Source organism: Podarcis cretensis, assembly GCF_951804945.1.
Source record: "Podarcis cretensis genome assembly, chromosome: 12".
Lineage (NCBI taxonomy): Eukaryota > Metazoa > Chordata > Lepidosauria > Squamata > Lacertidae > Podarcis > Podarcis cretensis.
This window is the reverse complement of record NC_137181.1, coordinates 33,997,639-34,013,117: the sequence shown is the minus strand read 5'-3', so window position 1 is coordinate 34,013,117 and position 15,479 is coordinate 33,997,639. Positions and strand designations below refer to the sequence as shown.

The 15,479-nt window shown below is 41.6% G+C and overlaps 1 protein-coding gene and 1 long non-coding RNA gene across 6 annotated transcripts in view; one reads left to right on the top strand and one right to left on the bottom strand.

The window, feature by feature from the left end:
• Positions 1-15,479, top strand: part of LOC307199859 — a 531,299-nt gene that overhangs the window by 118,268 nt on the left and 397,552 nt on the right. The gene's annotated exons all lie outside the window — the stretch shown is intronic.
• The window catches only part of HDAC9 (histone deacetylase 9), a 474,032-nt gene that overhangs the window by 291,526 nt on the left and 167,027 nt on the right, over positions 1-15,479 (bottom strand). Inside the window, exon 6 of one of the 5 annotated variants that reach the window (XM_079947890.1) lies at positions 12,889-12,948. The exons of the other annotated variants lie outside the window; for them this stretch is intronic. Within the exon in view, the coding sequence (XP_079804016.1) occupies positions 12,889-12,948 (60 nt within the window). The remainder of the gene's footprint in view (positions 1-12,888; positions 12,949-15,479) is intronic. 5 annotated transcript variants of the gene reach the window in all.

Here is a 15,479-nt window from a genome sequence, read left to right as displayed (position 1 = left end):
GAGTGGGGGACCTTTTTTAGCCAGGGGGCCACACCCCCTCAAGCCTTCCAAGGGGTTGAGCAGGGTCCTGAAGGCCATATTTGTCCCCTCCCCATCCTCCTAGGCCTGAGATTCCTCACTCCCATGTATGCAATTGCATAGGGAACACATAAAAAATTGTGCTGCTGTGGGGGGTTGGGGGGTAGGCATATTTATGTATGACCTGATTTTCAATGGAGAATTTCCACCACTCCAAAATATGTTCTGATATATTATTTATAAGGCTATTCGTTTATGCAGAAACACTGACCTTTCTGTTCTTTTCAGTGAGGGAAAATGCAAAGGCAGAAAAGAATAATTTATCCTTCTATCTATAAATAGCCCCTAGCTCTACAGAGTCTTCTGTGAACAACAATGCAGAATTAAACGGCAGGTTTGGAATAACTTACTGTAATTAGATTGGCTGTGCTACTTAAAGAAAGTTGTGTCCTGACACTAATAACTAAATTTACCTTCCGTGATTAGTGAAAGCTGATTATGCTTGATTAAGCAGGTAATCTGTTGGCTGAGACGTGATTGTTATTTTATTGGGGAGGGGTCACTGTGGTTTTTGTTGCAACTGTAAATTTCTCCTTTAAGATCTTGACTGATACTGGTCTGCTACCCAGCAACTAACGTATCTTTGCATGATGAAGTACTGTCCCATTGATTAAGCCTTTTGTTATACGGAGAATACAATCAGAATCAGTCTGCCAGTTTTCAGAGAATATGCAAACTGTTTGCCAATTTTCAAACACCAGTGGCATTATTGTGCCATTCAGCATGAAAAGCCCAGGAATAAAGCACTCATGTATTTCAGCACATATGCCTATGCAGGAAACAATAGTACAGTATTATGCAATAAAAGCCCAAGAGAGGTTTGCGACTGGGCAGTGTGGCTCATGGGCTGTTCAAATAGGTGAAAATGAACAGAAACAGAAGGAAGAGTCCTTTAGAAGCACAACAGAGATTTCCCACCTCTACTCATTGTTTCTTCCAACAACATGCTGAGAGAACTTAGAAAGTGGAGGAAGCCTCAAGATTGGAGGTTGTGAGAGCAAGGAAGATTTGCTCTCCAACTCATCACCCCTGAAGTCAATGGCTTGAGCAAAAGTGCATCAAGCAAAAAGATATGCAGCGCTGACCAAGTAAAGGCCACAAAAAGGGCTCCTCATTTTATATCAGGCTTGGCCAAACAACAGCTAATGCAAGAGGATAGAGCAACTCCTTACCATCCCTGGCCATTGGACATGCTGGTTGGGTCCATATGAGAAATCATTTCACCATTAGACTTAAATTATCCAGGTCAAACACACAAAAGGTCTTTACAAAAGCAGGCTTCAGTGGCGATTTCTGGGAGGCTGTTCTTGAGTATTTGCAACATTCACCTGAATGATTATATAAAAGCTCAGTAGGAATTTTGCCATAGAGATTTGCAGAGAAAAAAGACATCTCTCTAACCCACAATAAATACTACTGTAGTGAACAAATGGGGATACGGTTACCAGTAAACTTGTGTTACTGTTATATACCCAACCAGGGTAGATGATTATCTATCAGAAATGATATATTAGCATGTTGGTGTACCTATGATTCTATGAAGATATGGAGAACAATTGCAGTACATAGCTCTCTTAAACATGCCTTAATACTAGAAGTTCTATATGGCTTTCTCAACCTAAATGCTATTCCATACAAACTGAAGGGACAACATTTATGAATTTTCCAAAGTATACAGAATGAAATTTTGAACAACAGCAAGGAAAGGGCTCATTAGCTCGCACATTCAAGTACTTTTTCAGATCAAGTATTCAGGAATTTAATGTCATCAGAACTTTCTCTTTTATTTTCTCCAATGCACACTTGGTTCAGGCTGACCCAGCACAGGTGTATAAATGACAAAGGTAATACTAGCCAACAAATACTTGCCAACAAAGGTCCGTATAGTAAAAGCTATGGTTTTCCCAGTAGTGATGTATGGAAGTGAGAGCTGGACCATAAAGAAGGCTGATCGCCGAAGAATTGATGCTTTTGAATTGTGGTGCTGGAGGAGACTCTTGAGAGTCCCATGGACTGCAAGAAGATCAAACGTATCCATTCTTAAGGAAATCAGCCCTGAGTGCTCACTGGAAAGACAGATCCTGAAGCTGAGGCTCCAATACTTTGGCCACCTCATTAGAAGAGAAGACTCCCTGGAAAAGACCCTGATGTTGGGAAAGATGGAGGGCACAAGGAGAAGGGGACGACAGAGGATGAGATAGTTGGATGGTGTTCTTGAAGCTACCAGCATGAGTTTGATCAAACTGCGGGAGGCAGTGGAGGACAGAAGTGCCTGGCGTGCTCTGGTCCATGGGGTCATGAAGAGTCGGACACGACTAAATGACTAAACAACAACAACAACAAGTACTAGCCAAAAAGGGAGCAAGAGGATAGAAAATGGAAGAGTGCTCTGACATCACACCTATTCTCCTCTCCAGGAAAATATATTCCAATAGTATGGTTGTTTATTCTTTTTGGGATCTCCTCAAATAAATGACATGCTCTAAAGCATTTAAGGAGAGTCTTCCAATATTATTATTATTTTGCTCTAGTGAAGAATTTTCTTGTACCTCAAGAATCTCAATATGCCATAACTTCCTGCCATCTGGTGGAGCACTGAAATATGCAAGCAATGTACATGCATAAATTCTAATCAGACTCAGTACATCTTCAAATATCCAAAGGGTTGTCACGTGGAGAAAGGAGGAAGCTTGTTTTGTCCTTCTCTGGAGGCTAGGACCTGATTGAATAGATTCAAGTTACAAGAAAGAAGATTCTGGCTAAACATCAGGGAGAACTTTCTGACAGCAAGAACTGTTTGACCACCACGAGAGGTGGTGGACTCTCCTTCCTTGGAGGTTTTTGTGCAGAGGTTGGATGGCCATCTGTCATGTATGATCAAGCTGAGATTCCTGCATTGCAGGGGGTTGGACTAGATGACCCTTGGGGTCCCTTCCAACTCTACAGTTCTATGATCCTACCATAGTGTCTATGACTGTATATCATTATGGGAGCCAGTTTATTTTAATACTTGGCAAATAAAAAGCACTTAGTTGCATTAGCTTGCAAAGTTGCATTGTCTTTTGGTCCTCAGAGGTCAGGAAATTATTCCTCTTGCTTTGACTGGGTACATATTTACTAACTCAAATGCCTGGCAATACTAATATAGCAAATGGCTACTCATCAAGGCCCAGTTAATGCCACCATAGAGACAGAAGTCCTCCTCTGATGGAATTCTGATGGCTTCTTTGTGTCATCAGCATTCCAAATAGCCTGTGGAGCTTACTGGCTTGTCATCTCTTGCCTGACAGTCTTCACCACCAACACCACAACACACAAACCCAATTATTGGCAGTTACAGCAGTCTTGCTAAAGAAGCTGCACAGAAGCCTTGAGTTCAACTGTAAGCAAAATAAATACTGACTGGCTTCTTTATAAAGATCACTGCTAATGCCAGGGATGGATTGATGTGGGACTGACTTCTCATTTGTACGTCCTGGAGTGAAGTTTCATGACTATAAGCTTCCCTTCCCTTTCGCAGTGTTAAGAACGTTGGACAAAAAGCCCCACCCCACCTTTATGTCCCCATCTGCAGAGTTAGAAAGCGGGCATTTCAATTAGTTTTTGGGGTGTATAGGAAATATGAGGGTAGACAGCATGAAACTTACCAGCTTGTCAATGCTGTCAGCTATGATGTTTAATTCCCCTAAGCCAGACAACGAAGCTATGTTATGACACAGCAACATTCCCGGTGGGGAAATAGAGGCTGTAATGCTGGAGATAATGGGCAGCCCCATCTAGTTCCACCATGAAGCGGGAATGTTTCGGAAACAGTTCCATTTGCAGCAATCCTGACACATGGATGCACAGAAGCTGCTGTAATCCAATTTTTCAACTATCATATATAAATATGAGCATTTTCTATTATCAGTAGGTCTCTGGTGAGGTTCAATATATAGTGGAAAATAGGTGTTTCTCTCCTTATTTGTATATAATTTATGAATATTGTTTATTTGGTTTTAAAAAGGAGAGCTGGTAGATATAAAATGCTATTGTATTACTAAATCAGTTTTTTTTCTGAATGCTTATTATAGAAATGAAGGAATAAATAAAATGTGATGATGGCAAAAGCGTACAGCCACATGCAAACACCCACACAATTATACATTCCACATCAGAGGCAATCAGATATATACATCCTCTTTTATAGAACAGCTTACTTACCAAAAGATTATTTTAGCCAGGAATCCAAATGAAATTGGGGCTAACATCAGCTTTAATTAAAATCAGCTCAGTACACTTGATACTGGATTTCCAGAGCTAAATGGGGGTTTACAGGGCTTTAATTAGGATATAAAGTCTCTGTTCCCAGCGGAGCGGATCCTCAGTAAAGCCCTCTACTATTCCATTATCCCCAGCCCAGCTTGCGTCATTTGGTCCCTCTGACTATTTTAACCTTATTAATGTGTTTAGGCACATCCACTAGTGAATTAGCTCAATCTAGTGTAGAATTTCAGGACTGCAGTCTGTTATTTCCGGTGCAACAACCTTACCTCTCAGCCCCCACCTGTCCAAAAAAGGACTCCCTCTTGCCACTTCTTATACATAGCAGGTATCACGACAAAATATTATGTTGACTCAAACATTCCTGCCATTGCCTTTTAGAAAGTAAATACCCACATATCTAAAATCAAGATTTGCAGCCATCCAACAGCAACACCATCATTTTAGCTAAATTCAGCACAGCCGTTCATTATCAGGACAGATGGAATTTCAAAAAGCTCTCTGCTCTGGTATTATTTTCAGTGGGACCCAAATAAACAGGACCTACAAATAGAACAGTAGACTTTCAGGCTCTGTCTGCACTGACTGTGCAGATCAAACCACTGTTAATGGAGAATCTGCATAGAACCTACTGTGGACACTCTACAATGCATCACCACATTGAGTCTTCAAGGTAATAACTAGCTACTCGAAAGCTAGTTCAAGCTAACAATTGGGTGAGCAAATACAAAATCTTCCCATTCAAAAAGCCTCATTCCATTAAAAAAATGGAACCTAGAAATCTTTGAAATTCAGGTTCAGTTTGAACTGAGCTTTGCCATCTTTCCTTGCCACTTCCTCCCAGTTGCCATCCAATGAAACATTATTTTTTTAAAAGCTTACCTTTGAGAAGAGGAAGATGGCAAGCAGCAGGGAGGGCTTGCTAGAGACAGAAGATGTCTCAGCCCTTCCCACCATCAGTAGTTTCCTCCACCAGTGGTGGGCAGATCTGTCAATTTTGGGTTCCTGCAGTTTCTCATTTCCACATCACTTTCCCTTTTTTAAAGTCATGAAACTTCATCAGCATTTCACTGCAAACCTCTCCTAATATGCTCATTTTTATGCAATTTCCCGGAATGCTATTCATTCCTTTCACCAATATATGCATCTTTATGCAGTTTACCCTACTTAATGCATTTTTATATGCATTATTTGGCTGAAGCATTGCAAAATTTGGAAAAGTACAGCTGTGTTTCCGTCCACATACTGTTTCAAGAAAGTGCAAATCTAGTAAGTTTGCCTTTAAATGCAAAGCGCATCAAAATTCTCCCCCATATCTAGCTTGAATCCAGGTTTGCCATTTCCCACCCCCATCCCGCTTTCTCCCAGTTCCCTCCCAAGAAAATGAAAATAAAGCCTTGCTTTTGACAAGAGAAAGATGATAAGCAGCAAGGAGGGTATGCTGGAGGCAGAAGTTGTCTCAGCCCTACCCCACTGCCTTTGTCCCTTCTGCCTACTCATAGGAATGTGGGAATGGCCAGGTCAACCCTTATCCTGACCAGATTTCACTAAAGGAGACTTCTGCAAGATGGCACTTTCCAGCTGTTAGTAGACTACAACTCCCATCAGTCCCAGCCAACATGGTCAATGCTTGAGGATGAGAGCTGCTGCAAAGCATCAGGTTTGGGAAGGCTAACCTAAAAGATTTTACAGTAACAAGCCTTACAGAGAAACAGAGGAAGCTGTCTTATACTGAACCAAACAAGGGTCTAGATCAGTATTATCTACATTACACTGCTCTACTACTAAGCAACTACAGCGATTCCCTCTTTTGATACGAATTAGTATTTGCCTAATGGTGCAATTCTCACCACAACCTTTGAGGAGGGGAGGGGCAGATGTGCACCCAGTGAACCTGCTCCCCCAAACCTACCCCCATTGCACGAATGCATCTTATCAGTGATATTTTTCTAAAAAGAGAGGTGATGGAACTCACTACGAACGCCTCCCTTGTTCTTTTACAATGGTGCCCACCTGAGAGGTGCCAGAAGTGAGTTCCGGCCGGCGGGGTAGGGAGCCCTGCATACTAGGAACATTTCAGATGCAATATTTACAGAAAATAAGGAAAGGCAACTTTGTGATGCAGCTACAATCAGCTTGCTGTGGCACAACTTATTGTTATTGTGGTCCGTTCTTGGTGACTCTTTAGCTGTTGCCCAAAATGTAGAGAATCTCTCATGTTGATCTGAAGTATTTGACTGGCTCTTGAGCAAAGGTCTATTAGGATGGGGCAGCGAATATAGCAGCTGCTTGTTAGCTCTTTGGGACGGCAATAAAGCCTGGGCAACACATATAATTGTATTGGGGATCAAAGAGCTGGGCTCCTACTGAGAAGCAAGTGTACGCCCTGCCAATATTTCATCACTCAGAGCCACTTTCCCCTCTTCTACCTAATATGAAAGTCATAAAAACAAAACACAAAAGCCCCCGAAACTGTTATTGTTAAAGCCAAAAACTAATTAGTCATTGCTTCCCCAAGTGTTATGTGAAAAGTTGGTAGAAATAATAGGTTTGCATTCTCAAATTTTATAGGTTTACTGAGTCTAATGTTCTCTGGCATTTCCTGTTTCCTTTGCTAAGAAAGACTGAGCAAAGTTTACAAGTAATCTTGAATAACGCATAGCCATTTCAATAAAAGGCAATAATTTGTGGATTCATAAACCATACACAAATAAAAGGCATAGCGGTAAATAAAAGCAACAGGAGGATTATTTTCCTTACCCCCCAACATTCCACATCACAAACTTACTTAAAAACATTTTGTCTGCAACCCATAAGCTACTTATGCCAACATAATCCCACAAATTTTAATAGGCATAACCTGGAAAATCATGTTGTGGGCTACATACGTCATTTCCAGACTTCTACAAAATAAGATTACATAAAGGTAGGTACAATTACGCATTTAATCAGATTTTGATGTGCAGAAGGGATTTTCAAATAAAGTTGTAAGTGGCCTTCCTCAAATAAAAAAAGGAGATCTTTTAGGACCTCACTGTTGGTAAGTCATAACAAACCTGGCTCAATTGGCAGCATATCCCCCTTGCCTGAGGCACATGGCAAAGAGGGCAGCTTCTGGCAGAACAGAAGTTCTGTGAGCTTTAAGAACTCCCACAAATGATGTGTTTGTTTGTTGGTTGGTTGGTTTGCATAAAAATACCAAAAAAAAAAAAATTTATATATTTATTAAATTTGTATACAGTGGTACCTTGGGTTACAGATGCTTCAGGTTACAGACGCTTCAGGTTACAGACTCCACTAACATAGAAATAGTACGTCGGGTTAAGAACTTTGCTTCAGGATGAGAACAGAAATCGGGCTCCGGCGGCGCAGCAGCAGTGGGAGGCCCCATTAGATAAAGTGGTACCTCAGGTTAAGAACAGTTTCAGGTTAAGAACGGACCTCCAGAACGAATTAAGTTCTTAACCCGAGGTACCACTGAACTGCCCTTCATCCGAAGATTACAGGGCAGGTCACAATATAAAAATCAGAACACAAAATACATAATAAAAACAAAGAACAAAAACAATCCAATAACCCCTCCCACAAACACATTTTAAAGGACATAGAACATTATTCAGCCAAAGGGCTTGTTAAAGAGAAATATCTTCTCCTGGTGCCTAAAGAGATATAATGAAGGCACCAGGCAAGCCTCCCTGAGGAGAGCATTCCCCAAATGGGGAGCCACTGTAGAAAAGGCCCGTTCTTTTGTTGCCACCCTCCAGACCTCTCATGGAGGAGGCACACAAGAAAGAGCCTCAGATGATGATCACAGGGTCCAGGTCAGATCATATGGGAAGAGGCGGTCATTGAGGTAAACAATAACATAATACGATAAAATTATCACTAATGTCTGGGGCATTTGTTTGAGACTTTGGGGGTAATTTCTCATCTTCTACATTGTTCTGCGAAGCAGTTTATAAATTAAAAAATGTGCCATTATTTGTTTCTTCTCCTTAATTTTATGATAGATGTTCTGTGAGTAAAAAAGTGGAATGTTAATAAATTCACACAAACGTGCATGAGCAACAAAATGTCCCAAGCAATATCTACACTTGCATAATATGTTTCAATGCAAAACAACAATTAATATCATATCTCGCAGTGGGCCATCAAGGCCAATAGATTTCAGTTCAATAGCTGCTGTGGCTCTAATGCTAAGATGAAAGACTCTACGCAAGAAAGAAATGGATAGGGTTGCATTCGTAGAACCCATGGAAGGACATAGTAGGCAAAAAGAAACTTTCCTGTTCCTTCCTCTTCCCAGAAGCCCCGAATCTCCCACCCCCAAATTCTCTGTCCAAGGACAGGGAACCATGCTGAATAGGATTGGATAGGGCACTGGAACAGAGAGGAAGGGGGAGACCATAGAAAATTGGGCTGGGACACCTTCTGTGAACAGAAGGTCCTTGTTGCAAATCGTGGGTGTAGGAAAATTCTAGTCAGGACTATGACAGAGGTAAAGGATTAAAGGGATCACTCAATACAACAGCATTCTGATCTAGCTTGGTTCCCCACCCCACCCCCATGCCAGCTATTTGCAAAAGAAAAGAAAAAAACTCTGCAAGGACAAACTATGTGACAAATGTTGCATTAGTTTAGCCCACAGGAAAAGCAAGGTAATAACACAGCTATGTCCGTTTCATATACGCAGGCTTAAGAAGCTATCCCTGGTGAGCCTGGTACACCAAAGACTACACACTGCCAATATAGGCCTATTTAATTCTTATGTTCCCTACCAGAGCCACCTTCATTCAGGTGTCTGGCACAGCAAGTTGACCAAAAAAAAAACCCTCATAAAGTTTCTAGGTTCTGTTTTTAACACACACAGCTTGGGGGTTTTAAAAGTTCATAAAAATCTATCAAAATATTTTTAGAAATGAAATCCAAGATACCTGTTTTGAATAAACTCCTGTGTTCTGAGGTAATTGGATTGTAAAAACAAATATGAGTATTAATAAAAATGTTCCACAAGGTTAAACTTGCTGTAATTTAGAAACATACAGTCCACCAACTTGATAGTGTCTTGTTGTAAAGCTACTTTGACATAAAAATAATGAATTTGGGAGTTTCAAATTCTACTGTACATCATTTATTTGACCTATTCCTTACTGTAGAACGTACTGTAAGTACTGAACAATTCTGAGGACACCAAAATAACATGACAAGACTATCATAGTGCAATCAAAACCAAGTCTTCTCTGATGGAAATCCTACTGAATTCAGTGGTGCGTTCTCCCAGGTAAATGGGGGTTAGGATTACAATCTTAGAAATCAAGGGCAAGCAAATTTTATTTATTTGTTTTATTTACCATATTTGTATGGCTGACCATTAACATATCACTTAAGCCTTTGGAAGGATTTGATGTGGCTCAAGGTCAGGTAGACAAATCGTGCTTTCACCGTTGTGAGATGGATTTTTTAACATTTTGATTAATGTTTATATGGTTTGATGGTATTCATTGTTGTTTTAGCTATTGCATTCTGCCTTCAGATCATGACCAATGAATGCTGGTTTTAACTGCGCAGACAAAGATATCCATAAAAGCTGTTACTTATGCATGCAGATTTATAATGGTGTATAATGGTTCATCAACTAGCAGCAGCTGTCTAGGGTTCCAGACCGAAGTCTTTCCCAGCCGTACCTGGAGATACCAGTGATTGAATTTGGGACCTTTTGCATGCAAAGTGTCTGTCCTACCAATGAGATACTGCCCTTTTTGAGTGAAGCCCATTCAATTCATTCATTCATTTGTTTTTAGAAACCACTGAATCAAAGAGGTCTTCAAGCCGTGTACAATTTTCAACTATTGCCATCCGTCTGTCTCACCCAAAATGTATCCAAAACCTGAAACCAACATTGCTGGTGAGGGTAAGGAACTGGAGGGAGCGTAGTCTTCTTTCTAGCCTGGTACGCACAGATCACATCTGAAGCCTTCAGTGTTGGGGTCAAGTAAAACTCTGCAGCTCTGTCACCAGTTGTCTACCTCTCTATGGCTATAAGAAATGTAAATGGATTTTCACAGGAACTTTTGCTCATCCCTTTTAAATGCTTGGAGGGAGCAGCAGATCACACTGCGGTGACTCCTCCCACTATTGTAAGAGACTTCAACCTCCACTTCTTCCTGTTGGGAACACAGAAGTCTGCCTTACGCAGAGTCAGTCCATCAGTCCATCTAGATGAGCATTGTCTACATTGACTGATGGCAGCTCTACATGATTTTTGGCAGGGGTCTCTCCCAGCCCTGCAGAGGCTGGTGACTGAACCTGAAACCTTCCTGCATGCAAAGCAGGTGTTATGACCTTTCCCAAGCAGATCTCTATGTCCCACAGAAGACAGGAGAAAAGACTGAAGGAAGGAAGCAATATAGAGCAGTGAGCTTTATAAAAATATACGGCCACAGGGACCAAACCAAGCAGCAAACCCAGATATCCTGCCCCCATGTCTATTCTAGGAATACAGTCATACCTTGGTTCACGAACACCTTGCGAGTCAAACATTTTGGCTCCCAAACGCCGCAAGCCCAGAAGGGAATGTTCCAGTTTTTGAACGTTCTTTGGAACCCGAACATCTGATGCGGCTTATGCAGCTTTCAATTGGCTGCAGGAGCTTCCTGCAGCCAATCAAAAGCTGTGCCTTGGTTTTCGAACGTTTTGGAGAATCTGCTTTTTGCTTTAAAAAGTTGAACAGACTTCCGAAGTACGACGGTATAGGGTAAAGGGACCCCTGACCATTAGGTCCAGTTGCGGATGACTCTGGGGTTGTGGCGCTCATCTCACTTTACTGGCCGAGGGAGCCGGCGTACAACTTCTGGGTCATGTGGCGAACCAGAGCAGCGCACGGAAATGCCGTTTACCTTCCTGCCAGAGCGGTACCTATTTATCTACTTGCACTGCATGCTTTCGAACTGCTAGGTTGGCAGGAGCTGGGACCGAACAAGGGGAGCTCACCCCGTCATGGGGATTCAAACTGCCGACCTTCTGATCGGCAAGCCTTAGGCTCTGTGGTTTAACCCACAGCGCCACCCGCGTCCCTTTGGTATGACTGTACTATAATGCTATATTGTCATTCACAACCATCAGGGGTCGTTCACCAGCTCATCTTCCAATGTGTTATATGCCGTCATCAACAGTGGTCAACAGGGTGGCACAGGTGGGGTGGGCATTGTTCACCTGCCTTCTCAACACCAAGCATCACAGCCAGTTCTTGAGATGAAAAGGAGCAAGGAGCTCAGCACAGTGTGTGCACAGCAGCAGAGCTAACCTGCTGCCCCTGCTGCCATCCTTACACTTTGCCCTTCCCCTCTCCATCTCAAGAACTGGCAGCACCACTCAGCATTGGGAAGGCGCGTGGGCAGCACCAGCCTCCCTGCACTGTCCATTATCTGCCAGCCATGCCCTTCTACATTCTACATAGAAGTAACAGGCCAGTCACTATGCCAAACAACAGATGGGTATAAATTGGACATCAGAAATGGCAGCATCCAAAAACCAATTGGGGAACATTTCAGCTTCCCATAACAGTGCGTAACTGACATTAAAGTCGCCATATTTGAATAAGGGAAGTTTTAAGGGAGATTGCCATGTGAAACTGCTAGATTACAATTAATCCAGAGGTTGTCTTGTGAACTGAATGCTTTTATCACACTGCATTTGCTAATTGATTTACCACCGCCAACTACATTTTCTGAATGGCCACTATTCATAACTTAATTACAATAAACTGCACTCTCTGCATTTCATCTTCTTCTGACTTAATGATTTACAGTCCTCATTCATGCCCCACTAACCATATGTAGATATGTCTGTAACTCAGGATAACTCATCATTCAGTTAATGGTTGGAGTGTTGTTCACAAAAGCTTAAGCCATTAAAAAAAAAGTCAGTTTTTCAGGTGCTGGAAGACTCTTCACTGTGTTTGTTGAGAGTAACATGGCAGACCTTCTGGAAATGACTACCTCTGATCTTTCAACGTTACACTCCTGATTGGGACTCAGCAACACTGAATTCAGATAAAAGTCTCATTAAAGTCATAGGGAGCAAATCAAGCAGAGTGCTAAGTTCGAATCTAGGCAATGAACAATGTCCACTACACTTCAATAAGCAATATATTGTGATTATATCCTGTGTACCACCCTGAAACCTACGGGTATAGGGCAGTATACAAATTTAATTATAATTATAATAAATAAAAATAGAACAATAATATGGAAGGAGGAAAAAAGACTGAATACTTCTATGAAACATATTCGTGTGAGATATCGAGTTTCTTTTACAGTTTGGATTTAAACTGGCATAGTAACAGTGCGACTATTTCTCCTAAGGGAAAATTAGGAACACTGGTTTTTGAGAAAAAATATTGTAGAACTTGCAATATGATCGCATACGTCTGCAAAAGGAAACCCAATGGAGTATCTTAGGCTTGCACACCCATAAATTCAGAACCAGCAGACTCACAGAACAGAGTTTCCAACCACTTGTAAATCCTGAAATACGGGAAGCACTTACAGAGAGGCTTCCTCATGTGATGGGGCACATGCAACAGCCTCTCATGCAGTTGGACTGGATCTGATGGCAGAAAAATCAAAAGGGAACCTTTCAAACCACAGGCAGAATTTTTTACATAACAAACATTTGAGCTCAGGACTGAATGGTGCATTTAAATGCCCCGCTGCGTTTCTTAATTCAAAGGAGAGAATACTCCGGCTAATTATTTTTCCCTGTGTTTTTTTCCTCTCCAAAAGCAGGGCTCTTTTCAGTATTTCCAGGGGGTGGGGGATACTTTAATGAGATCAATAAAGATTCCTTAATTGACTTGCATTGTACGAGAGTATTAACGTCTCCACTTTCACAAGAGGCACATGAAATATACAGTTTTATTATATATTGCTAGCACAGGAACTTGCTTCTCCCTCCCCCATGAACCACCTGCAATTTTTAATAGTCGTGTATCACCAGGGTACCAGAAACCCATAAAAGTTTAACCTGCCAATTAACAACTAGGTAAAGTTCCAGAGCATGCACTATTTAGATGGCCCACAAACTGCAGAAAATATTTCATTCAAGCCTTCCGTCATACTTTTGATGTGATTTATACGCCTGAAAACTAGGAGGGTGGGGAAGGGAACTGAAGAAAAAGAAAAAGCAGTCTCAGTGTAAAAATGGCAAACTACCATAAAAAGTAATGTCTATGTTAGAATTATTTTCATTTGCAGGTGACAAAAGCATATTGGAACCCTAATGGCAAGCATATTATCCAAATTATTTTCTTTTTATTTCTTTTTCAAAAGGGAAAAAGGGTATGTGATCTCTGTATTAAGCTGCAAAAAAAATCATGAATTTCTAATAAAATGTGTTTTGTTTCTAAGACAGAAGCCTCAACAAGTTAGCCAGCATGGAAGGCAAGAAAAAGGTCAGCTTCCCCCTCCCCCAGTTTTTCCTGTGATGATGATGATGATGATGATGATGGTAATAAATTGTTGTTGTTGTTGTTGTTGTTGTTGTTGTTGTTGTTACCCCACCCATCTGGCTGGGTTTCCGCGGCCACCCTGGGCGGCTTCCATCAGAATATTAAGATACAATAGTCTGTTAAACATTAAAACCCTAAACAGGGTTGCCTTCAGATGTCTTCTAAAGGTCTGGTAGTTGTTTTTCTCTTTGACATCTGATGGGAGGGAGTTTCACAGGGTGGGTGCCACTACCAAGAAGCCCTCTGCCTGGTTCCCTGTAACTTTATCTGATTGGCTCCCATCCACTCTGCTTAATAGTACAGAATGGTCATGCTAATGCGAAGGCGATTTGGCCAGATCCGGCCCCCGAGCCTTAATTTGCCTACCCATGCTATATACTATATTATGTTATAATTTGGTATTCACCTTCCCCCCCCCTTTGCATTTTTTGTAATTTGTCAGAATGCAACATAGACATCTGAAGGCAGCCCTGTTTAGGGAAGTTTTTGATGTTTGATCTTTTGACGCTATTATTATTATTATTATTATTATTATTATTCTGTTGGGAGCCACCCAGAGTGGCTGGGGAAACCCAGCTAGATGGGTGGGGTATAAATAATAAATTATTGTTACTATTATAATCATGGCCCTAGTACAGTGGTACCTCGGGTTACATACGCTTCAGGTTACATACGCTTCAGGTTACAGACTCCGCTAACCCAGAAATATTACCTCGGGTTAAGAACTTTGTTTCAGGATGAGAACAGAAATTGTGCAGCGGCGGCGCAGTGGCAGCGGGAGGCCCCATTAGCTAAAGTGGTGCTTCAGGTTAAGAACAGTTTCAGGTTAAGAACAGACCTCCAGAATGAATTAAGTTATTAACCCGAGGTACCACTGTATGTTTATGTGCAATGCTATGTTTTGCAAAAGCAAGCTTAGCAGCAATTTTAAAAGATGTTGTCAAGGGAAGGAATGCTAGACCCTGAGAACAGCTGTGTGACAACCACATCAGCGGCCAATCAACCTACCAGATTTGTTTGCAAAGTAATGGAGAATCTGCCTTTTGCTTTAAGAAGGCTTGAACACTTGTTATATTTGATGGAGAGGATTTGAGTGTCTTACCATATTGCTTGACTCAATACCACATCAAGGACTGTAGAGATTGTATTTGTTGCACGCTAACGAGCTACCAGGGATGCGGGTGGTGCTGTGGGGTAAACCACTGAGCCTAGGGCTTGCCGATCAGAAGGTCGGCAGTTTTAATCCCCGTTTCAGGGTGAGCTCCCGTTGCTCGGTCCCTGCTCCTGCCAACCTAGCAATTCAAAAGCACGAAGTGCAAATAGATAAATAAATACCGTTTTGGTGGGAAGGTAAACAACGTTTCTGTGCGCTGCTCTGGTTCACCAGAAGCGGCTTAGTCATGCTGGCCACATGACCCAGAAGCTGTACGCCGGCTCCCTTGGCCAATAAAGCGAGATGAGCGCCGCAACCCCAGAGTCATCTGCGACTGGACCTAACGGTCAGGGGTCCCTTTACCTTTACCTTTAATGAGCTGCCAAACTAGCCATTTATCAGCTTCATGAACAAGTCAAAAGGAAAGGAAATAAAGAAATAAATGTTCAACATATTTTTATTTATTTATTAAAAAAA